The following is a 23,737-nucleotide window of genomic DNA, read 5'->3' on the forward strand; positions in this document are numbered from 1 at the left end:
AACATTCCTTCCAGCCCCAAACATTCTATGAATCTCTGATTCTCTGAGTTTAGTCTTCCCGCTCAGCTTCTGGAGTTTGCAAGCACAGACCAAGTCTGCAGAAATGAAGGCAGAGCAGGCTGAGAACCTCCTGCACACCAATGACTGTTAGCAAGCAAGCTGCTCGCCTTTGGACAGAGTTGGCTCCTATGTGCTTGGCTGGTACCGCTTGTTCAAGCACATGCTGCTCCCTGGTTGCTACTCAGCCTCCCATGGCAACTACAGCTCTTGGAGCTCTCTCTCCTCCACCTAGCAGCAGTTCAGCCTTTCCTCCTGGTCACCGTGTTGCCTATAAACACTTTCCCAGGGAGGCAATACATGCCTCATCCCTGAAGCCATTCTGGGTCAGTTTGTTTGAGGTTCTGAGCTACCTGCTCTAGTCACAGATGTCTCTGCTGACTGAAACAGGGTTGGACTAAATGACCTTTAAAAGCCCCTTTCAAACCCAAACCATTCTATAGTTTGGTACAGGTGCCCATGTGTGTTGCTGATCTCAGAGAAACCATGATGGGCTTTGCTAGTGAGACAAAATGTGCTTTCAAGTGCCCCACATGCCTTTTACCTACTTTAGGGATTTGGAGGAGAGCAAGGAAGGGCTGAGGAAACTGAGTTGGCTCAGCCTGCCAGGCAGCTCCACTCCAGGTCACTAGATCTGAGGCTTGCCTGTCTGCCTGCCTGCTTGGCCCCAATGGCAGGGCTCGGCAGGTGGCAGATGGGTGAACCACAGTGCAGATGGCATGGACTGAAGCTGGCACGTGAAGGAAAGCAGTTTACCACCTTCGGGTCCCAAATCCTGCTGAAATCCTGCCACCACTTCTGTGGTCCTGGAGGAACATATCCCCAGCTCTAAAGGTCCACATGAGCAAGATGAGGCAGAATTGTTGGAGAGGGTCCAGAGGAGGCCATGAAGATGATCAGAGAGCTGGAGCATTTCTCCTGTGGGGACAGGCTGGGAGAGTTGGGACTGTTCAGCCTGGAGAAGTGAAGGCTCTGTGGAGATCTTATAGTGGTCTTCCAGTACATGAAGGGGGCTACAGTAGAGCTGGGGAGGGACTTTTGACAAGGGCTTGTAGCGATAGGGTGAGGGACAATGGCTTTGAGCTGAAAGAGGGGAGATTTAGGCTGGATGTTAGGAAGACAGACACTGGAACAGATTGCCCAGGGAAGTTGTGGGTGCTCCCTCCCAGGAAGTGTTCAAGGCCAGGCTGGACATGGCCTTAGAATAGAATCATAGAATCAACTGGGTTGGAAGAGACCTCCAAGATCATCCAGTCCAACCGATCACCCAGCCCTATCCAATCAACTAGACCATGGCACTAAGGTCTCATCCAGTCTTCTCTTTAAATTCTCCAGGGTCGGCAACTCCACCACCTCCCTGGGCAGCCCATTCCAACGGCAAATCTCTCTCTCTGTGAAGAACTTCCTCCTAACATCCAGCCTATACCTCCCCTGGCACAGCTTGAGACTGTGTCGCCTCCTTCTGCTGCTGGTTGCCTGGGAGAAGAGACCAACCCCCACCTGGTTACAACCTCCCTTCAGGTACTTGTAGACAGCAATGAGGTCTCCCCTGAGCTTCCTCTTCTCCAGGCTAAACACCCCCAGCTCCCTCAGTCTCTCCTCACAGGGCTGTGCTCCAGACCCCTCCCCAGCTTCGTTGCCCTTCTCTGGACACATTCCAGTACCTCAACATCTCTCTTGAATTGAGGAGTCCAGAACTGGATGCAGCACTCAAGGTGTGGCCTGACCAGTGCTGAGTACAGGGGAAGAATAACCTCCCTGCTCCTGCTGGCCACACTATTCCTGATACAGGCCAGGATGCCATTGGCTCTCTTGGCCACTTGGGCACACTGCTGGCTCATGTTCAGCCTACTAGCAACCAGCACCCCCAGGTCCCTCTCTGTCTGGCTGCTCTCCAGCCACTCTGTCCCCAGCCTGTAGCACTGCTTGGGGTAGTTGTGGCCAAAGTGTAGAACCCTGCACTTAGCCTTGTTAAATCTCATCCCATTAGCCTCTGCCCACCCATCCAGCCTGACAAGGTCCCTCTGCAGGGCCCTTCTACGCTCCAATAGATCAACACCTGCTCCTAACTCCTCATCTGCAAACTTACTGATGATGGACTCAATTCCCTCATCCGGATCATCAACAAAGATATTGAATAGGATGGGGCCCAGCACTGATCCCTGGGGGACACCAGTAGTGACTGGCCACCAACTGGATGTGGCACCATTCACCACCACTCTCTGGGTATCGCCCTCCAGCCAGTTCTTGACCCATTTCAGAGTGAATCTGTCCAAACCACGAGCTGCCAGCTTTGCCAGGAGCTTCTTGTGGCAGACAGTGACAAAGGCTTTGCTGAAGTCTAGGCAGACTACATCCACAGCCTGCCCTGCATTCACCAGATGGGTAACCTGATCATAAAAGCAGATCAGGTTGGTCAGGCAGGACCTGCCCCTCCTGATCTATGCTGGCTGGGCCTTGAGCAACCTGGTCTAGTCAAAGGTGTCCATGCCCATGGCAGGCATGTTGAGGCTAGATTATCTTTAAAGTCCCTTCCAACCTGATTCTATGATTCTGTGAATGGTTTCAGGATCCACTGCTACTGAGAGGAATTTTTTTTTTTTTTTTGGTGAGCTGTGACATTTCTGTGAACCCAGAGGATGTGATAATAGATTAAATGCTGCAGCCACATTTGGCCCTGTGGAGTGATGCCTCCTACTTTTCTTCTGGGAAAATCATAGAATCATAGAATCAGTCAGGGTTGGAAGGGACCACAAGGATCACCTAGTTCCAACCCCCCTGCCATGGGCATGGACACCTCACACTAGATCAGGCTGGCCAGAGACTCATCCAGCCTGGCCTTAAACACCTCCAGGGATGGTGCCTCAACCACCTCCCTGGGCAACCTATTCCAGGCTCTCACCACTCCCATGGTGAAGAACTTCTTCCTTATAGCCAGCCTGAATCGCCCCACTTCCGGCTTTGTTCCATTACCCCTAAAAAATCCAGGCAGGTCTCCTAGCAATCTTTCCTGCTTTCCTCTTTGTGGGGATACATTGCTCCTGGGCATGGAGAAGGTGATCCTTGAATACTGACCAGCTGTCCCAGGCCCCTCTTCCCTCTAGGTCTTTGTCCCATGACACTTCGGCCAGCAGATCCCTGAAGCGTTCAAAGTCTGCATGCCTAAAGTCCAGGTTTTTAAGCTTGGGATATGTCCTCCTAGGTGCCCTGAGGATCTTAATTCTATTGCTTCATGGTCATTGCAGCCAAGGTTATCCTTGAGCTTCACATTGTCACCAGCCCTTCTCTATTGGTGCTTACAAGGTCCAGCATAGCACTTTTCTTGTTGGTTCCTCTACCATTGGGAGGAGGAAGTTGTTATCTATGCATGGTATGCTGGTACCTAGCTGTTTTGTCCCTCCAGCAGATGCCGGGGTTGAAATCCCCTAAGAGGACCAGGGCTTGTGCCCATGAAGCCACTTCCATTTACCTGTGGAGGGCCTCATCTGCTTGGTTCTGCTGGTCAGGTGGCCTGTGGCAGACCTCTACAGAATCTAGCATCATCACCCTGAGAGTGACATCTGGCTTGTTCCCAAGGAAAACAGCATCAGAGTTGGCTGTGTGCTGACTGGCGATCCCTGATGCGGTATCAGCCAGGGTCAGGCAGCTCCTGTGCTCCCTACTTAAAACACACCCTTCCCTAAGCTGTCCAGGAAAGCAGGTAGTCAAGTTTTTATAACATCTGCATTTGTTTAACAGCAGTTAGGAGAAAGCAGGAAAAAGAGCACGAGCTGTCAATTAGCAGCAGTGCTGTACGGGACTCAGGAATCATGCGGTGGCAGAGACAAGAGCCATCAGTCATCTCAGGCAGTTGTTAGAAAGACCGTCTTCAGCCTCCCGGAGAGCAGCTCCTGCCTCTGATGAGGCCAGCTACAACATGGACCTGCCTCCTTAGCATGGCACAGCTGCATACCTCAGCTCTGAACCCTCATAGAATCCTAATTAAGAGCAGGCATTCTTGTAATGGAAAGTCATAGCAATGACTTGTAAGATGTGTGTTCCCACCTGCCAACTACAAAATGGCAGATGGCCATGGATGCAACCTGACAGCCAAACAGCAAACGAGTTGGCTGCACTAAGATTTTCAGGAAAACAGCTATTACAGATTTGGGTTTGGTGCCAGGAAACAATACAGAAACAGCCTTTAATGGAGTGCCTAAATATGCATCTATCGTGATGACACAGCTACTTTGATCCTCTGAGCATACCAGTATCAGACAGACTTTAATAGCTCCAAGCAAGCATCACAGTAACTTGGATAAATAATCCTAGCAAATCCTGGGAGCTGTTCTTGTTGCATGAACTCAACACGTAGAATTTGTCTCTCTTTCCTTGGCAGGCTGGAGGGCAGCAGAAAGCTGAATAAAGCTGGGGCTGCTGGGGATTGATCGTCTAGAATTGCACTGCTACATCCAGTGTGTATTTTAAGTTAAACCAAGGATGTAAGAGTAAACATCTTCCTTTTCCAGTACATCTAAATATACCAGGATTTAGAGGCAGGCTGCCCACAGCCAGAGAACTGAAAGCAGAGCTGGCACAGTGCTCTCCATTCCACTCCATTCCTGGGTTGTGACTGTGTGACACAGCAGCAGAAATGAGTTTGTTATTTTACAACCAAAGGGGTAAAAGCCAGGAGCATTTCACCCCAGTTATGACCTCTGGTTTGGCCCAAGACCAAAAGGGGAATCCTGGGGCAACAGAAGGAATCACTGTATTGTGATAAGTCATCTGATATATCATTTGATAAGTGTGAGGATCTGCAAGACAGCTCACAGCAGCACAGCTGTGTGAAGGCATCTTCCCTCCTGGGAGGGTTCTACTTTTTCCTTTTTTTCCACACTTAAAATGCTCAGTGCCAGATACCCAGGCACTACCCTGGGCACCTGGCCCACAGTTAAACATTGCAAAACCAACATGATAAAAAAAGGCTTCACAGCTCCCTCTGCTTCCTGACATACTGGCAGCTTCTCTTCCCCAGCCAGCTAAAGGTAGCCTTGCAGTTCCCAGCTGCTCTGGGGCACTGGAGCCACAGGATACTCCTTGTACAGGTGGGAAAGGGGAGCAAACCCTTCTGCCAGCTCATCAGAGATCCCCCACAACTGGAGAATACTGGCAAAGAGAGGTTGTGGAGATACTGAAAAACACCTGGATGCAATCCTATGAAATCTGGTGAGAGTGACCCAGCTTTAGCAGGGGATTTGGACTAGATGATTCCCACTCCCAACCGTCCTGGGATTGTGCGATATGCCCAGATGTGCCTAAGGAAGCCCCAAACATTAGCCAGCCTGTCCTGGGTGCACCACAGATGTCAGCCCAGCCTGGCATAGGACAGATATTCAGTATGAGTTTCCTCTGAAGGTAAAAGACCTTTATGAGAACAAAAGCGGGTTTTGCAGATGCAAACCCTGAACCATTTCTCCTACAGGTGCTCTGAGCTGATCCAGAGCTCTGGCCAGGACAGCTGCTTTGTCCAGCAAAATAAACATGTATGGTGCATCGCTGCCCTGCCCTGCCTCTTGCTGGGAAGGCAGCTGCAAGAATTTGGAAAGACACAGATTCATTTTCCAGGGGAGATCAATAGTTTATTAACTCCAAAGTCAGTTCACCAAAGCTCCCTCTTTCATTAGGTTTGGTCCAGGCAGGTGAGGACTGGTGGTGGCGTGGCTCTCCCCTCTCCACCTGGCTGAGGTAAGCCTAAGCCAGCAAGGACAGGCAGGGCACATGTTGTTGTAGCTGAAAGCAAGCAGGCGTCATCCCAGCTCCGTCAGGAACTGGTGACAATCCCTACTCTGAATTTCACTGGCAAAAAGTTTAACTTGTTCAAACTATTAACAATGAAAATCAGAACATGCAGCATAGGAAACAGTGTTTACGTATGTCTGGTGCAAAGGGCAACTCTGCAAAGCCAGAGGGGAGAAAAGGAAGATGCAAGACAAAAAGATTCCCCACTCCCATATGAAAAAGAGTCCACATAAAACCAAACCAAAACAAGGATTGTATAAGTTATATTTTAAAAATCTATAAAACAACACAGCCAAGGATATTTTAAACACAATTACATAAACACCATATGACTTACTATTAAGAGAGAGCATGAAAAGGTTTCTTTTGGGGAAGGGTTGTGTAGAATTAGAGTTTTCTGGCCAGATCCTTGGAATATTTCTTTTGGAAACAAATGCCCAAGAAAAATGACTGCCATGAACAGAGAACTTTGTGAGAGAGAAGGGTATACCCATGAAACAGGGGAAGGACCACAATGCAAAATGCCAGGAGAGATTAATTGGGACACCATCTTGTTTAGAGGAAGGATCTAGCTCATTCCAGTTAATCAGCAACTTACTAGTAGTTCTAGGAAGGAAATTCGGGGTAAGGCTGTGATTCCACAGGCTGCTCCATGTGGATGAATCTCCTCCCTGAGTCCCTAAGACTCACTGTAGGCACAAGGGTTTTGCCTGCCTGCGAAAGCCGTGCAGGCTGGCTGGGCTGACAGCTCAGAGCCACAAGGATCAGCTCTTGCTTTGGTCCTCAAATCTCCAGTTATTGCCGCAGCCAGAGAGAAACAGCTAGGGACTGAACCAAAACAGGAGTGCCAGAGCAGGCTGCAGGGCTCCACTCTGAGAACCACCCCAGTTCCTCATTTCACCTATGTACAGAGCATGGTGCCAGCCGCTGCAGTGCCAGTTTGTATCAGCCATCACCCAGCAGGAAAGAGTAGTGGAATCCGAACCAGGAATGGCTCTGGCTTCGTGGGGTGCCAAGTCCTGCATCCTTTGCAGCAAGGGCTCCTGCCAGCCCCTCGGAGTGGGCGGATCAGTAGGAATTCTGCGAAGAACCAAGCGTGTGTACATGGATCTTGCCTTGGTCCCTGCTCACGAGGAGTGTTTGAGAGTATTAATATCACCTTGTCTGCTGCCTTTCAGGACTCAATCGCTCAGGGTACCATCTAACCTCTGCTTAACATATTGCCATAGAGACATGCTGACGGTGATATTAAAGCTATCAAAACTTAGGAGCCAATGATTGACAGCACCATGCAAACCCTCCCAAAGCTGAAAAAATAAACTTTTGTCCTAAACGTTTGGCAAAACTGGGCTGGCAGTTGGTGGAAGTCCTGGATGGATGCAGCAGCTGAACATTACCCGGCCATTAGACACGCCTGACAGCAGAACTGCACAAACAGCTTCTTTTCACAGAGCTTGTTTGATTTCACCATCTCACAGAACATCTTGTCAGCTGGGAGGCCAAGGTGAGGAACAAGAGAAAATGAGACCAGATTAACATTTTAAATAAACAAACATTGCACCTAACAGGCAGTGCAATTTGTTGCAGTGTTGGAGGAGAGCAAATTGAAAAGGAGTCACTTTTTAAGGGCATCGTTCACATGATTGGAATGAAGGAATAAAGCAGCTTTGCAGAGAGTGGGAGAATTAGCTCCAAGACTAAACTACAATGAAACATAAACACTTGGATGCGTTTGAGCAACAGGCAGATTAGCCAGCAGCTCTGCCAGGTAATCTGCCCTTCACAGCCACAGCCCAGCAAGCCCACGAGCTTCAACACTTTCTGCTCTTAAGGGAATCCCCCAAACCCCTCATTTTTGCTACCAGGGAAGCACTGTGGTGCCAGGAGTTCTGTCACAACTACTTACCATTGGTGCAGGTTTCATTTGTCACACAGGAGCCACCAAGGAGGCTAAAACCTTCTTTGCACTTGAGGCAGTTTCCACTGGAGCCCTCACAGGCTGAGCAGTGGTCATCACACCTGGGGACAAAGACCCCACTGTGAACCAGTGCCAACACACTGGGACTGAACCTGAGTACATGGAAGACAGTGAATCTGAGGCTTGAAAAGCTATCGAAGCCCTGGGAAAAGAGAGCTCAGTGATGCCAGCTCAATGACAACCAGTGACATCCCAAAAGTGCTGGCCTGCTGGGAAGGCTCAGCAGGACATGCATCTCACTTCCCAGCAATCCCAGTTACAAAAAGGGCTCTGAGGGAAACTAGGGAAGAGAGCCCATCCACTGTGCCTCTCACTGGGGCATGGTGGCTTGCAGAGACTGTACCCAAAACCCCTGGGAAGGGAAGCTGGCCTCTGTTCCTCCCTGATGGAGAGCCAGCATGGGGGAGTGGAGTCCCAGGCGGGCACTGCACTGCATGTCCCCAAGTCACCCTCAATCCTTACCTTTCATGTCTGCTTTCATGAGACTGAATCCACTCCTACTCCCCACTTAAAGCACGGAGTGCTGGTGAGTGGGAGCAAACCGCTGCCTCCCGGCATCTCCCAGCTCCTGCATGCCGCCCCATGCTGGGCTCCTCCAACACGGCCATGGGGTGAATGGGGCAGGGTTGATTGAAAGCTGGGATATCTGCCTCATTACCATTCCTCCTTCCTCCCACACCTCCTCCAAAGAACCTAGGGCTGGGGTTGAGCCCCTTCCACTGTAGCCCTAGGACATCTTGGCTGGCTGATTCCAGCGGGGGAGAGGGCAGCTTTGCTGCTCTGAAATATGTAGGGCAGGGATGTGTGGGGTCCAGCCCCATGGCTGCTCTGGCTCCCAAACTCCTGTTTCAATCTCCTTAGTAAACAGCTCCAGCTCCGAGATGTTTTCAGCATTATAATTTTTTTTATCATAGCTGCCAGTGCTCCCCATCAGTCCCAGCTGTGCTCCAGACACGATCAGGGACATAGAATCATAAAACAGAATCATAGAAAAGACCTTTGAGATCACAGAGTCCAACTGTTAACCCAGCACTGCCAAGTCACCACTAAACCACATCCCTCAGCACCACATCTGCATAGCTTTTCTCAAGCCCTCTGGGGATGGGGCCTCCACCACTGCCCTGGGCAGCCTGTTCCAGGACTTGACAACCCTTTCAGGGATGAAATTGTTCCTCATGTCCAACCTAAACCTCTCCTGGTGCAACCTGAGGCCATTTCCTCTTGTCCTATCACTTGTTCCTTGAAAGAAGAGGCTCACCCCTACCTGGTTCCAACCTTGATTCAGAGAGCCAGAAGGTCTCTCCTAAGCCTCCTTTCCTCCAGACTGAATAACTCCAGTTTCCTCAACTGCTCATCAACAGACTTGTGCTCTAGACGCTTCATCAGCCTGTTGCCCTTTTTTGGACCCATCCCAGCACCTCAGTGTCCTTCTTGTAGTGAGGGGTCCAAAACTGAACCCAGTACTCTACGTGCTGCCTCATCACTACCAAGTACAGGGGGACAATTATGTCTCTCGTCATGCTGGCCACACCATTTCTGACCCAAGCCAGGATGCTTTTGGCCTTCTTGGTCACCTGGGCACATGCTGGCTTATGTTTACCTGGCTGCTGATCAACATCCCCAGGGCCTTTTCTGCCAGGCAGTTTCCAGCTGCTCTGACTCAAGCCTGGAGCATTCATAGGGTTGTTGAACCTCATCCCATTGATCCAACCTGTCCAGATCCCTCTGCAGACCCTGCCTACCCTCAAGCAGATCAACCCATCTTGGCACCACCTGCGCTTTAACCAAGGGATCTCTTGCGGACCATACCTCTTGCAGACTTTGTTGGGCAGCCCATGGCTGTCAGCAGGGTAGAAGCCCTCATGGCAGGTGGGGACACAGTGCCAGTGTGGTGTGAGGCTCTCGGGGGTGCAAGGTGTGCAGTCCTCCTCGCCTCTGCCTGTGGGGGTGAGAGCAGATAACATGGGAGGTTTTAGAGACAGGTGCCACATCACAGCAGTGTGGCTACAGCCTCACATGAGATGGGAGGCACCAGCTGGGTCTGCCCAATATGTGGCCAGCAGTGAACAAGTTGCTTCTTGTGTCCTGCTTGGCTGCTTGGTTCCCATTCTAAAAAACTCATCTTCCATCTCCCCAAAAATCATTTCCCACTCCAAAAAACCCCAAGCTGCCACTCAAGAAAACTCAGCTCCCACTCCCAAAAAAACCCCATCTTCTATTAATAAAATCCAAAACTCCTCAAAACCCCAAGTTCCCACTTCAAAAAAACAAGCTCATATTCAAGTAAACTCAAATCCCAGCTCAAAAGCCCTGCTCCCACCCCAAACCCCACTACTCCCACCCCAAAAAAACCCCATCCAGGACCCAGTGTCCTGCCTTTCTGTAGAGCCAAGAGCTGGCCACCGGGGAGTGGCAGGGGATAGCACATTGAAGTCCCCTCTAGGACATCAGCCATGGCTCCCAGTGTGCTCTAGTTTGGCTTTCCCACCCCATGCAGAGTCAAATGTGGCACAAATGATGCTAAAATTTGGGTGTGAAGGAGCTGGAGGAGGGAAGGGCTTGGGAGAGGAGCTGGAAAAGCAGCAGGTCCCACTCTGACATTGGGACATTGCATCTGGGTGGTAAACCTCAGTGATGGAGGTGGTGTTATAACAGGCTTTCCATGCACCAGGATTGAGAAATGGTTATGCAGGAAAAGAAGACAAAAAAAGGCTTGAAAAATAATTGCAGTGAAGTACATTTACACTGACTGGAATACGAATTAGAAGGGAAGTAATTTTCTTAAGGGATTAAGAGCCTGTTTTCTTCCACGCTTGCTGGCAAGATCAATAAATATTTTGGATTTAGTCTTAGGAAATTGCCCATGTATGATAGATGAGATTCATGCCACTAAACATGAAGCGTCTAGAGATCATATTATCATCAGCTCTATGATGATTTCGAGGGCAGACACAAGCATTAACAATAGAAAATAACGGGACTCTCAAAAAGCAAAACATGCAGAATTTAAAGGGAACGCTGAGCAACTGTGGGTGGCGAGGGGAAGCCAGCAGCAGCTAGCCTGGCCCGACGGGATGGCCAGGATAACACACCTCAGCTGCCTGGCATTTTTATATGCTGCAAAACCATCTTCCATCACCCTGAGAGGGTTTTACAGCCTCCCCCACAACCTTATTAAACTAAAGCACCTGGCTCCAGAGGAATCAGGAAATAAAGAATGACTCTAATAAAAATGTAAAAAAAAAAAACCTAAAAACCTTTCTAATATTAATATATTCCTAGCCCCTCATGCAATGTACTGGAGACATGGGATTGCTTCCACTCTGGCACGCCATGCTTTGGCTCAGGGTGGGTATGGTGGGCATCAACAGCTCTTGCTGCACCAGAGTTCTGGCATTTGCAGGGGGTGCTGCATGGCAACAGACATACCTGTGCTGGCAGGGCAGGGCTTGCACCGTCCGGGCTCCTGGCTGAGGTACATGGCAGGCTGGCACTCTGGCACGCAGCTCTCTCCTGCCAGGCTGCCAGGAAAGATCAGAGAATGGGTCGGGTTCGAAGGGACCTTAAAGATATCTACTTCCAACCACCTCATCATGGGTGGGGACACCTTCCACTAGCCCAGGTTGCTCAAGACCATGTCCAACCTGCCAGGAAGGGGCATCCATAACCTCCCATGGCAACCTGTTCCAGTGTCTTACCACCCGCACTGTAAAGAATTTTTTCCTCATCTCCAGTCTAAATCTCCCCTCTTCCAGCTCAAAGCCATTGCCCCTTGTCCTAGCACTACAAGCCCTTGTAGAAAGTCTCTCCCCAGCTCTCCTGGAGCCCCCTTCATATATTGGAAGACTTCTATAAGGTCTCCCTGGAGCCTTACCTTCTCCAGGCTGAACAGCCCCAACTCTCCTAGCCTGTCCCCACAGGAGAGGTGCTCCAGCCCTCTGATGATGTTTGTGACCTCTGGGTGCCCCAGAACTGGATGCAGTACTCCAGGTGGAGTCTCGCCAGGAGCAGAGGGGCAGAATCACCTCCCTTTTCATTCTGGCCATGCTTTTTTGGATGCAGCCCAGGACATGGTTGCATTCTGGGCTGCAAGCACACATGGCCAGCTATGCTGAGTTTTTCCATCAACTGACAGAAAAACCAAAAAGCAGAAAAAACAAAAACTGAAAGCAGAGAGGTCATTTGCACACAAAGCTACAGGCTTTGGGGACTCTACACAGCCCATTCCCATCTCTACATCCCCCAATGCCCTACAGCAGTCTCAGCCCACAGCCCAGGAAGCACTGGAAATCCAGACGGCACTTTGGGAGAAATTAAAGCCCTGCCTGGACCAAAGGGATGGCTGCAGGCTCCCTAATTAACTATTTAGGAGGAAATAAAATTGGTTTTCCCATGGGCAGCCAGCCAGGCTCTCCCAAAGACCTTCTGCACTGCAGGCTCCCTGCAATAAAAGGAAATGAGTTCAGTGCCATGTCTGGGCCAGCACAGCTTCAACGTGGCAGGGATGATTTGAAGTCCCAGCTTAAAAGGATATTGGACAATAAAAAGCAAGCACCGTGCAGATTATGTCTGACAAGTGCCTCCACTTTTGCTTATACAAGGGTGTAGATAATCTTCTGGCAGTGGAAATTTCCTTGTCTGAGAGAGCTCAGCTGCTGCACCGTGGCTCTGGGCTGCTTACAGCCCTTCAGCAAAGCATTACAGGATCACAGTTCCATGGGAGCTTAGAGATGGAAAACAACTTCTCCCCAGTGCCATTGCTGCTTGCCAGCACAGCTGGGCTCTGCATCCCACCAGAGAGCCATCAGCAAAGGCACTCAATGCTCTTTGCAGGGTCAGGGCTGCCCCACTTGCACCTGTATTACTGGAAAACCACTATCCTGTACCAGCCCCACTCAACAGGTACATTAGGTAACATTTTCCCACATGGATGAAGCAGAGGGAAAGGCTTCTGCACATGCAGGCAACATTTAAACTAGATTTGAAGGGGGAAGGGGTTAATAGTCTCCTGCTGGCCAGTGACAAACAGAGGGGCAGCTCACCAGAGGCAGAGGGATGGAGAGCTAGTGAGGGCTCTCCACTTGCTGCCCTGACACAAGCCACGAATGATGCACCAGGACACTCTGTGGAAATCAAGGGGAGTTGGCACAAGAGGAGGACAGGGCCAGCCCAGGTGAAGTGCCTCTATGCAAATGCACACAGCTTGGGCAACAAAGAGGATGAACTAAGGGCCACTGTACTGCTGGGATGTCATGACATAGTGGCTATTTACTGAAACTTGGTGGGATGATTCCCATGACTGGAATGTAGGGATAGATGGGTGCAAGCTCTTTAGGAAGGACAGGCAGGGAAGGAGAGGAGGAGGTGTTGCCCTCTATGTCAGTGACCAGCTGGAATCAGTGGAGCTCCACCTGGGGAAGGATGATGAGCTGGTTGAGAGTATATAGGTTAAAATTAAAGGCAAGACAGGGGAAGGAGATGTTACTGTAGGGGTCTGCTACAGGCCACCTGACCAGCAGAACCAAGCAGATGAGGCCCTCCACAGGCAAATAGAAGCGGCTTCCAGGTCACAAGCCCTGGTCCTCATGGGTGATTTCAACCACCCTGACATCTGCTGGAGGGACAACACAGCAAGACACCAGGAATCCAGGATGTTCCTGGATTGCATAGATGACAACTTCCTCCTCCAAACGATAGAGGAACCAACAAGAAAAGGTGCTATGCTGGACCTTGTTCTCACCAACAGGGAAGGGCTGGTAACCAATGTGAGGCTCAGAGACAGCCTTGGCTGCAGGGACCATGAAGCAGCTGAATTTAAGATCCTCAGGGCAACCAGGAGGACATATTCTAAGCTTACGACCCTGGACTTTAGGCGTGCAGACTTTGATCGCTTCAGGGATCTGCTGGCCAAAGGGTCATGGGACAAAGCCCTAGAGGGAAGAGGGGCCCAGGACAGCTGGTCAGTATTCAAGGACCACCTCCTCTGTGTCCAGGAGCAATGTATACCAACAAAGAGAAAAGCAGGGAAGAATGCTAGGAGGCCTGCCTGGATGAGCAAGGAGCTGCTGGACACACTGTCACTTAAAAGGAAACTCTACAAGGAGTGGAGGAAAGGACAGCTGGAATGGGGGGGTATAAGGAAGCTGCCTGAGCAGCAAGAGACCTGGTTAGGAAAGCCAAAGCACAGTTTGAATTGAATCTAGCCAGGGAGGTCAAAGGGAACACTAAGAATTTCTACAGGTATATTCCCCTCTCTATTATACTCCAAAAGTCCTGGCAGTCTGGGGAAGTCTCCACTAATGGAAAAGGGCAAACATTACTCTCATTTTCAAAAAGGGTAAGAAGGAAGAACCAGGGAACTACAGGTCAGTCAGTCTCACCTCTCTGCCTGGTAAGATCATGGAGCAGATCCTCCTGGGGGCACTACTGAGACAGAAGAATAGTGAAGAGGTGATTGGGTACAGTCAGCATGGGTTTACCAAGGGCAAATCCTGCCTGACACCTGTGAACAGGTGACAACATTAATAGATGAGGGGAGAGCAACTGATGTCATTGACCTGGACCTGAGCAAAGCCTTTGACACTGTCCCACACCACATCCTGGTCTCCAAACTGGTGACACATGGGTTTGATGGGTGGACCACAAGATGGATAAAGAACTGGCTTGATGGCTGCACCCAAAGAGTGGCTGTCAATGGCTCCATGTCCCAGTGGAGGCCAGTGACAAGCAGAATCCCTCAGGGCTCAGTCCTGGGACCAGTCTTGTTCAATATCTTTGTCGGTGACATGGACTGAGGCATTGAGTGCACCCTCAGCAAGTTTGCTGATGACACCAAGCTGTGTGGTGCAGCAGACACGCTGGAGGGAAGGGATCCATCCAGAGGGACCTGGACAGGCTGGAGAGATGGGCACAAGCCAACCTCATGACGTTCAACAAGACCAAGTGCAGGGTCCTGCATCTGGGTCGAGGCAATCCCAAGCACAAATCCAGGCTGGGCAGTGACTGGCTAGAAAGCAGCCCTGAGGAGAGGGACTTGGGGGTGCTGGTGGACAAGAAGCTCAACATGAGCTGTCAGTGTGCACTTGCAGCCCAGAAAGCCAACCAGATCCTGGGCTGCATTAAGAGAAGTGTGGCCAGCAGGTCAAGGGAGGTGATTCTCCCCTTCTACTCAGCTCTGGTGAGACCCCACCTGGAGTACTGCATCCACTTCTGGAGCCCCTATTACAAGAGGGATCTGGACATGCTGGAACGTGTCCAGAGTAGGGCCACCAGGATGATCAGAGGGCTGGAGCTGCTCTGCTGTGAGGAGAGACTGAAAGAGTTGGGGCTGTTCAGTCTGGAGAAGAGAAGGCTCCGAGGTGACCTTATTGTGGCCTTCCAGTATCTGAAGGGGGCCTACAAGAAAGCTGGGGAGGGACTTTTTAGGATATCAGGTAGTGATAGGACTAGGGGGAATGGAATAAAGCTGGAAGTGGGGAGATTCAGGCTGGACATGGGAAGAAGTTCTTCCCCATGAGAGTGGTGAGAGCCTGGAATGGGTTGTCCAGGGAGTGGTTGAGGCCCCATCCCTGGAGGTGTTTAAGGCCAGGCTGGATGAGGCTCTGGCCAGCCTGATGTAGTGTGAGGTATCCCTGCCCATGGCAGGGGTGTTGGAACTGGATGATCCTTGTGGTCCCTTCCAAGCCTGACTGATTCTATAATTCTGTGATTTTCAGCCTTCTTGGGGCAGCTCAGCCCTATACTGGCTCTGCCAGGTGAGCAAAACCACGTGTCCTTTTCAGCTGGGATGGCTCCGATTGAGCCACCTGAGACCTGGGAAGAAGCCTGTGCTTTGCAATGTGTGATGTGAACGATTTCACTGCTTTCCCCTCCATTTTAGATGCTGCGATGCTGGGAACTGCTCTAGTCTCAGTCACCAAATTCGGACGAGCACTTCTGAACCTGCACCATCCTGGCAGGAGCTGGAGGAAAGGAAATTAAATTTAAATAGTACTTTTCAGCTAAGAAAGGGACACAAATCACCACCTTTAAAACCCAGACCTCAGCTGTAGTACCACAGAAGCAGGATCTCAGGTCCTTGACTAATTCACTTTCTAGTTTCCCACTGGTCCTCCCAGGTTTAAGCTGCAGGTACCAGCGCTCCTCCCGAGCTGGTGCTTTACCTGAATCCATCTTTGCATGCAGTGCATCTGTCTGCTTCACCCACGCATTTTTTACAGCTTTGATGACATTTTAGACAGCGTTTCTGACCTTTTGAAAAACAAAGTGAGGCAGGGAGAATAAAATCTGGACAATTGATTTGCAAGCATCAGTCAGAGCTGCAAAACCCTGCTGCACTCCAGTGCCAGCTCCCTGGGGCAGAGGCAGGTCACCCCCTCCCCAACAGGTCTCTGTTACTGCTGCTGACCTTATCTGTCATTGCTTGCTGAGAAGAACTAAGCTTTCCAAGCAGCCAAAATCATGAATTACAGGCTTTGCATCATGCGCTGAACACCAGGAGGTTTTCCTCCTCCCTTCATTATGCAAAGTGACTCAAAGGGGAAAATTCAAAGCCAGCACTCAAAAATCAAGCTGCTTTCCTGACCCGCAGCACTTCAAGTAGAAACAACCCCTGTTACAGCCTGCAAGTGACAAAACATCCTTACGTTCCTCGCCGTAAAACCCAGGCGGACACAGTGCCACGCAGGTGCTCATCTGTTGGTGGTGGTAAAGGCTCCTCCTGCAGGCCGTGCACTGCGTGGCTCCCCTCCCGACACAGTGCTCGCAGCCCTTGTGGCACCGGCGGCACCTCCGGGCACCTCTGTCGCCGAAGAACCCAGCGGGGCACGAGCTGACACACAGCCTGGGGAAGGAACCCAGAGTGCCCAGAGCACCCAGCCACCTCCTGGCAGCTAGATGCCCACCACCATCCCTTCTCTCACAGCCTTTTGGGTGTCCCCCCAGCCTTGGTGGCAGTTTGGCCTTGTTCACTTGTTCCTCTTAAAATGCAGAGTGGCTCTGTAATAAAGAGCTGGGGACTCTCCTGGACAGCAGCTCCCGACATAAGTAAACTTTCCCTTTGCCAGCCCAAGAGATGGACGAATGGAACCCCCAATTCCAGAATTGATCTGGCACCTCAGCCAGCTGTCCCTTGGGCATAGGTGGGCCCAGCTGATGAAGATGATGCATCTTCTCCAGCATAGCCATGACTCTCCAGCTCCATGTCCCCCACCCCATCATACCCTACACTCCCACACCTCCTGCCTGCTGTTTTACCTCTCATACACTGGTTTGTCTGGCAAACATCACCCTTGCTGCAGTGTGAGCCCTGGGGAAAGATGACACCACCACCCAAGGATGCTGCACGGACAACCCACTCCCCCTCACCTGCCTGTTTTAATGTTGCCCAGGCTGTAGTGGATGCAGTTCAAGCACTGGTCAGCATTGGGGCCATCACAGCCCTGGTCACCACACTCAGGGTGGCATGGACCTGGGGAGGGAGAGACCAGCTCATCACAGAGAGAGATTTAGCATTCCCCAGGCCCTGCTGCCAGGCCACTCTGGGGAAGGGGCTGGAGAGCCTCCACCTATCTTATCCTAGATCTATTATCTCACAGATCTTCTATATCTTATCCTGTGGAGTTGTATGGCTCTGGGTGTTCGTTTCTCCTCCAGCCCATCCTCCCAGCATGAATCCCAGCCAAGCATCATCCAGCTGAACACCTTGGAGCAGCTTTAAAAGAAGAGCACTGGAGCCTCTCCTTGGGGAACAACAGGGACACCCGCCCATGCCTGTGCTGGAGCAGAAGGGGGGCAGAGGCGCTGTTTTTACTCCTCAGATGGCTGTACCACCAATTTGTGGTGGGAGCACTGGGATGGGGAGTTTTGCTACCTTCTAATTTCATTGTCCTGCTGCCCCATGCTGGCCACAGGCAATGCTCCTCCCAGCCTGCCTTGGCCCTGGGCAGGATCATGCCTTGTGGCTCCCCTGGTCAGGATTGCATTTTCCCAGATACTTTGGAAGGGGACAACGTGGGGGCTCAGACAGTGCTTACCTGTGTAGTCCTCCTCCTCCTCCACCACCTCCACCTGGCTCTGCAGGAAGGCAGTTCTTGGTGGCTCCATCTCCAATGCTGGCACCTCCAGCGTCCTCCCACGGGACTGGGAACCTCCCAGCGTGGTGTAGGGGTGCTCAGCTGTCCCATAGAAGAGAAGGCTCCACTCCTTCAGCTTCCCTGTGTGGCAAACACAATGTAACCCCTCCTGCTCCCCATCCTGCTCTTCCCTGGGTGACCTGGCTTTGGGGGAAGCCGGAAGAGGATGAGTTGGGTGGTCAGGGCTTCACCACTGCCATGGCAATGCAGAAGCAAACAATGAACACCCAGAAATGTTCATGAGCCCCTGAGCTCCCAACCCACATGAATCAGCTCATCAGGTGACAGGGCACCTACAAAGATTTTTGATTCTACAACTTGTCTGATGAACCTGTGTGTGGAGAGATCCAGTAACTTTAACAGCTCCATAATGGAGGATTCACTCTGTCTCATAAAAGCCAGCCAGCACATGCTGGATTATTTCTTGCTGCCATTATTCCAGCCACCACCCTTTCCAATATCGTAGAGGTTGGACCTTGGTGTCCTCCAAAATACCACAGGATCACCAGACCCTGTGCTACACCTGGGGGCTGAGGAGCCCCACAGCCTTACACCCACCCCAGGGTTTTCCCCAGCCCCTACTGTTTTGGAGATGGTTCCAAACCCCAGTGCTGCTTCTTTCCACTGCTGTTGCTCTTTCAATTCCCCATTAATACAAGTCTCTTCACGCCCACATCATGCTTAGCTTTAACTGCTCATTCCTGCAGTGTTTTCAGGAAGTGCTTAAAATTTCCAACTCCCAAATCCCTTGGCTCTCTAAAAGGGCTGAGGGGACCTTGCTGTGGAGCCTGCAAAGGGGCAAGCTCGGGTGGCATCAGCTGCGGAAGAGCTCAGCCCTACACCTCCAGCACAAGAATTAAATCTAAAATGTCCTGTGTGAGGCAAGTTTAGGCTGCATGGGGCTAGTGCTGAGGATGTGCCAGCCACTGGACACCCACAGTATTTCATTGATAATAAATTAACCAGTTTAATTTGTTTAATTCAATGGTATTAACATTTAATGCTTATTTCTGCCACAGGCTAGGAGCATCATCCCTCTTTTTCCTCCCACTTTGCCCTCTCTGCCTCAAACCTGGTGCAGACCCTTTAAGGGGGGCAACTTAACCTGAAAGCAGGTTGGAGTGAGGTGGGGGTCTCTTCTCCCTAGTAACAGAAAAAGAGGAAATAGCCTGAAATGATGCTAGGGAAGGTTTAGACTGGATATTAGGAAAAATTTCTTCGCTGCAAGAGTGGCATTGGAACAGGCTGCCCAGAGAGTAGTGGAGTCACTGTCCCTGGAGGTGTTCAAGAAACCTGTAGACATGGCTCTTGGGGACATGGTTCAATGGCCATGATGGTCTTAGGTTGATGGTTGGACTGGATGACCTTAGGGGTCATTTCCAACAGAAACAGTTCTGTGATTCTGTGGTTCTACCATGCTCATTTTCATTTTGCTTTGCAAAGCTGCATACAGCTGAGCCCTGACACCAGCAAGAGGTTCAGAGACAGCTGCCTCAAACTGGAACCACAGGGGGAGATCTCGCAGCTCCGTGGGCGCTTCGCTGCCACTCGCCGAGTTCAAAAGATTTTGGGTGAAGGTAGCAAACAAACACTTTCTGCACAACAAACCCCTATGTGCCCCTCCCACCAGAAAGTCATGTGGGAGAGGTTTTTTATGTACTCCTGGCTTCTTATCATTAAGTTTATGGATTTTAACACCCCCTCAACACATGCCAGCCCCAGGCAGGGTGCTTCATGCCCCAGCAAGGTGGCTACCTCTTCCCAGTCGGACCAGATCCCATCATCTTGGCCCCCTTTTTTGGGAAGGGCTCAGGGAGCAGGCAGCCAAGCCAGGGACAGGAAGACGTGGGGGGGGATCAGGCTGAGCCCAGCCACCTCCTGACAGCACAGTGGCAGCTGGGGGAGGATGTCCATCCATCCATCCACAGCCCAAGGGGCATTGTCCCCTTGTGCCATTGCACAATCAGCCCACACACTAGCTGTGCCAGCAGCAAAACAAAACAAACACCAATTACAGCTCTTGGGTTTCCTCGTTTTGACTCATTACAGTTTAATTTTGGAAACCTGGGTCTCGGTTGCAACCAGTTTGCTGGTGGGAGAAAACCCACTCCCAGCTCAGCCAGACTGGCAGCCTCCTCTGTTCTGAGCTGAAGTTTTATTCCTATTTCTTGTTCCCCTTTGCTGAAGATCATAAAACTCACAGGAAGTGTGACAGCACAGAGAAGCAGCCTGCAAAAAGCTCTGGGGATGAGGAGGACTGGTGGGTGCAGGGGGACCCTCACCTTGCACTGTGGGGTTGCGCACTTGGGATGGTGTGTCGTGGATCTCCAGGGTCCACTCCCCCGCCGCTCGTTCCCCCCAGCAGTGGACAGTCATGAACTCCCAGCCCTGGAACCCCTTGTTGGAGTGGTCAAACACCCTGCAATGGTAGTGCTGTGCATCAAGAAGAATGACCTCAAGTGCCTCCTTTAACCAGAAAAGGTAGGTAGGCAATTAAGGATTTTAGGGATCCCTGCATCCGTCTGCCCTTGCATGGAGTCCTCCTGCAGCTGAGGCCCAAACATGCCTCTCACTTTCCCAAAAAAGTAATCAAGGAAGCTTGCAGCAATCCCCTAAGTGAGGATGCTGCCCAGCCACATGCTGGTTCTGGCTGCTCTTACCGCCTGGCGAGAAGCTGTGACTTGGTCCCTGCTGGAGAAATGAGGCTGATCTGGAGGTCCCCTCGGCGTGGGTGCGAGATGCTGAGCCTCAGCACGACATGCTCCAAGTAGAGCACCTGCTGGTCACGGCGCTCAGCACAGGCGCTGCTGAGGGTGCTGGTGCGCAGCACCTGGTCCGCACGGATGTACCTGCCAGGTACGGGCACAGAATCACCCTGGGATGGCAGTGCTCACACTTCCCAGCAGTGTGGATGCCCAGTTATATTTGAACCTGGTCTCGTACTGCTTCCCAGCAAAGATCATCTCATCCTCCATTGCAACAGTGTCCTAGCATGGAAATCTGCTGAGTTGCTTTATCTTAAGAGATGAGTTTGAGCTGTCTCTAAGATCTATGCCTTATGGGCTGCAAGGGCTCTGCTTTATTATAATTACCAGTGCAGCATTCCTCTTCAGGCTGTAATTAGTGTCTGTATCAGATAAATAGTTTCATGAACACACTTGGCTCCAAATTCATTCCTGCTTTGCACACATGAGTCATTCTGAAGAAATTGCTCTTTTGATGAACAACTCTGCAGCCAAACAGAGGTAAGAACCATTTGGTCAGATCACTGATCAGGGAATCATAGAATCATAGACTGGTTTGGAAGGGACCTTTCAACATCACCTAGTCAAACATCCCTGCAGTCAGGAGGTACATCTGCAACTACAGTAGGTTGCTCAGAGCCCCATCTAACCTGACCTGATCTAAGGATGGGGATCTACCTCCTCTCTGGGCAACTGGACCAGTGCTTCCCTACCTTCACACAAAATTTCTTCCTTATTTATATAAAACAAATATATATAAAAAAAACTCCTTCCATATTATAATCTCACTATTTAACCTTGCGAGGACAGACCGACTAAGGATGAAATGTAAGCCTAGGCTGGTTTGAACCTGAAGCCAAATTGAAAGTGATCCCAGATACTGGAAATTTGGGAACCCTTGTAACAAAGCTCCAGTTTTTGGTGTCTTCCACTAAGACGAGGTGTTTGGTGGAGGAGGGAGGAGAGCCAATATATCATGACTCATGCAGGACCCAGCTGGCAAGTTGGTTTTGGTCTCTCATCATCAGCCCTCAAAAACTCCCTCTTGATCACCCACCATGGGAGCAAAAGCATGGAAAGAGCAAAAAGAAATTACCTACTGTCAAAGCTCATCTTAAGAGAGCCTTCACAGGACCTGCTTTGATCTGAGTCATACATGCAGACCCCAGGTGGGCACTTCTGGGTCAATAAACAGACCTCAGGGTGACAGTGAGGGTCACTCTGACTGTAAACCCCATGAGCATCACCCCACTTGCACATGGGCTTGTCCTAGCCAATCTGACTCTTAATTTCTCTTTCCAAACACCAGGACAGCAGCTGAGCCTTTGCCCCACAAGAGCTGGCTCCACCCAACCTCCTTCCAAGCCAGCCACGTGCCCAAAGAGAGCTCCCCCAACTCGTGGTACTCACTTGGCCACCCTGTCCAGGCTTCCCATGCAGACGTGCTGGGAAGCGACAGACTTCCACTTCTTGGCTTCCACCACAATAGCATCTGCATCCACCAGACCAAAGCCATACAGATGGCTAACTGGAAAGAGAGAAGACTCAGAAACCCACTGCCTCCCAAGTGGGGGTCAGCAGCTACTTCTTGGAGCTTGGTGGAGCATCCTCCTCCCACCATGGAAGGTGTGGAGCTGGTATTGGATATGAGGTGCTCCAATGCATGAAGCTCATCATTCTGCCTAAGTTACACCTCAAATTTGCACTGACACCACAGAAAAACCATTGCTGGGAGCAGCCCAGCAAAAGGAGAACTCCACTGAGACAGGCTTCCCAGCCTCCACCAAACAAGGCTTCCAAGCCTAATGACTGTCCTCTCCTCCCTTTGCTCAGCACCTCAATGGTAGAAGCATTCAAGCTAGCTGAGATCTGACATCTAGGATGAGCACTTCCACAAGTGATGTTCTGGAGACTCTCATTTTCCCTTTCATGGCCATTTTCACCACCCCACCCCCATGGCCCCTCACCTTTGTGCCCTGCGCCATTGGTCTTCCAGTCAGCTGCTCGCAGGTGCACTGGTCGTGAGGTTTTGACCAGCAGATGCTGGACATCCCTCCAGGTGAGCAGGGGGCTGCAACGACACATGGCTCATGGGATGACTCTGCTGCTCCCAGTCTTCCCAGAAGCAGCAGATACCCACACTGGGTTTAAAAAAATCCAAACCCTCATTATCACAGTATACTAGAGGTTGGAAGGGACCTCCAGAGATCATCCAGTCCAACCCCCCTGCCAAAGCAGGATCACCCAGGGTAGTCCACAAAGGAACACATCCAAGTGGGTTTTGAAAGCCTCCAGAGAAGGAGACTCCACAGCCCCCCGGGGCAGCCTGTTCCAGTGCTCTGTCACCCTCACTGTAAAGAATTTTCTCCTCATGTTGAGCTGTAACCTTCTATGTTCAAGTTTGAACCCATTGTTCCTTTTCTTATCACTGTGCACCACCGAAAAGAGCCTGGTCCCCTCCACTTGACACCCACCACTCAGATATTTGTACACATTGATGAGATCCCCTCTCAGTCTTCTCAAGACTGCTCTGAGCGAGCATGAACCAATGATTTTAATCTTGATTATCTGCCTGAAGGTTGGTCATCACTTGGGGTGCCACAGCAGAAGGGGAAGGATCCACAGGATCCCCAAGAAGAGATGCCATGTTCCTGTGGGCACTGCAGGATGTATTCTTGGCCAAGGGTGTTTAGATTTTATGCTCTGGGCTATCTGGAGCAAATCAGGAAGGTTTTCTCCTTTTTCTTGTAGGAGACTGGGAAGAAAGCACACCCTGAGGCAGAGGATGGTATCCAGCTCACTGATACCTTTTCTTTATAGGAATAACACAAAAATTGCTGGAAAACCCTCCTCTGTTGCTCATTTAACAGCAAAGTTAAACCCAAAGTGTTTGTAAACCCACCCAGGCTGGGTTTGTGGGAGGTTTGGGTGTTCCCAGGGTTCTGGGTACTGAGCGCTTTTGAGCCCCTCCAAGGGATGGTGCTGAAGAATTCTCCATGCGTTTTCCTACAGCTGGTTCTTCAGCATCTTGGGCTGGGATTTAT

At 50.8% G+C, this 23,737-nt stretch overlaps 1 protein-coding gene across 1 annotated transcript in view; it reads right to left on the bottom strand.

Annotated features, from left to right (window-relative positions):
* Positions 1-7,231: 7,231 nt before the first annotated feature.
* Positions 7,232-23,737, bottom strand: part of PCSK6 (proprotein convertase subtilisin/kexin type 6) — a 36,828-nt gene continuing 20,322 nt past the window's right edge. The window contains exons 9-20 of the mRNA XM_054387755.1: positions 22,661-22,764; positions 22,104-22,221; positions 20,610-20,798; positions 20,232-20,368; positions 17,851-18,030; positions 17,183-17,285; positions 16,462-16,658; positions 15,979-16,066; positions 11,242-11,337; positions 9,626-9,751; positions 7,745-7,857; positions 7,232-7,329 (exon numbers count right to left, since the gene is read on the bottom strand). Of these exons, the coding sequence (XP_054243730.1) occupies positions 7,232-7,329; positions 7,745-7,857; positions 9,626-9,751; positions 11,242-11,337; positions 15,979-16,066; positions 16,462-16,658; positions 17,183-17,285; positions 17,851-18,030; positions 20,232-20,368; positions 20,610-20,798; positions 22,104-22,221; positions 22,661-22,764 (1,549 nt within the window). The remainder of the gene's footprint in view (positions 7,330-7,744; positions 7,858-9,625; positions 9,752-11,241; positions 11,338-15,978; positions 16,067-16,461; positions 16,659-17,182; positions 17,286-17,850; positions 18,031-20,231; positions 20,369-20,609; positions 20,799-22,103; positions 22,222-22,660; positions 22,765-23,737) is intronic.

Source organism: Indicator indicator, chromosome 16 (assembly GCF_027791375.1).
Source record: "Indicator indicator isolate 239-I01 chromosome 16, UM_Iind_1.1, whole genome shotgun sequence".
NCBI classification, from domain to species: domain Eukaryota; kingdom Metazoa; phylum Chordata; class Aves; order Piciformes; family Indicatoridae; genus Indicator; species Indicator indicator.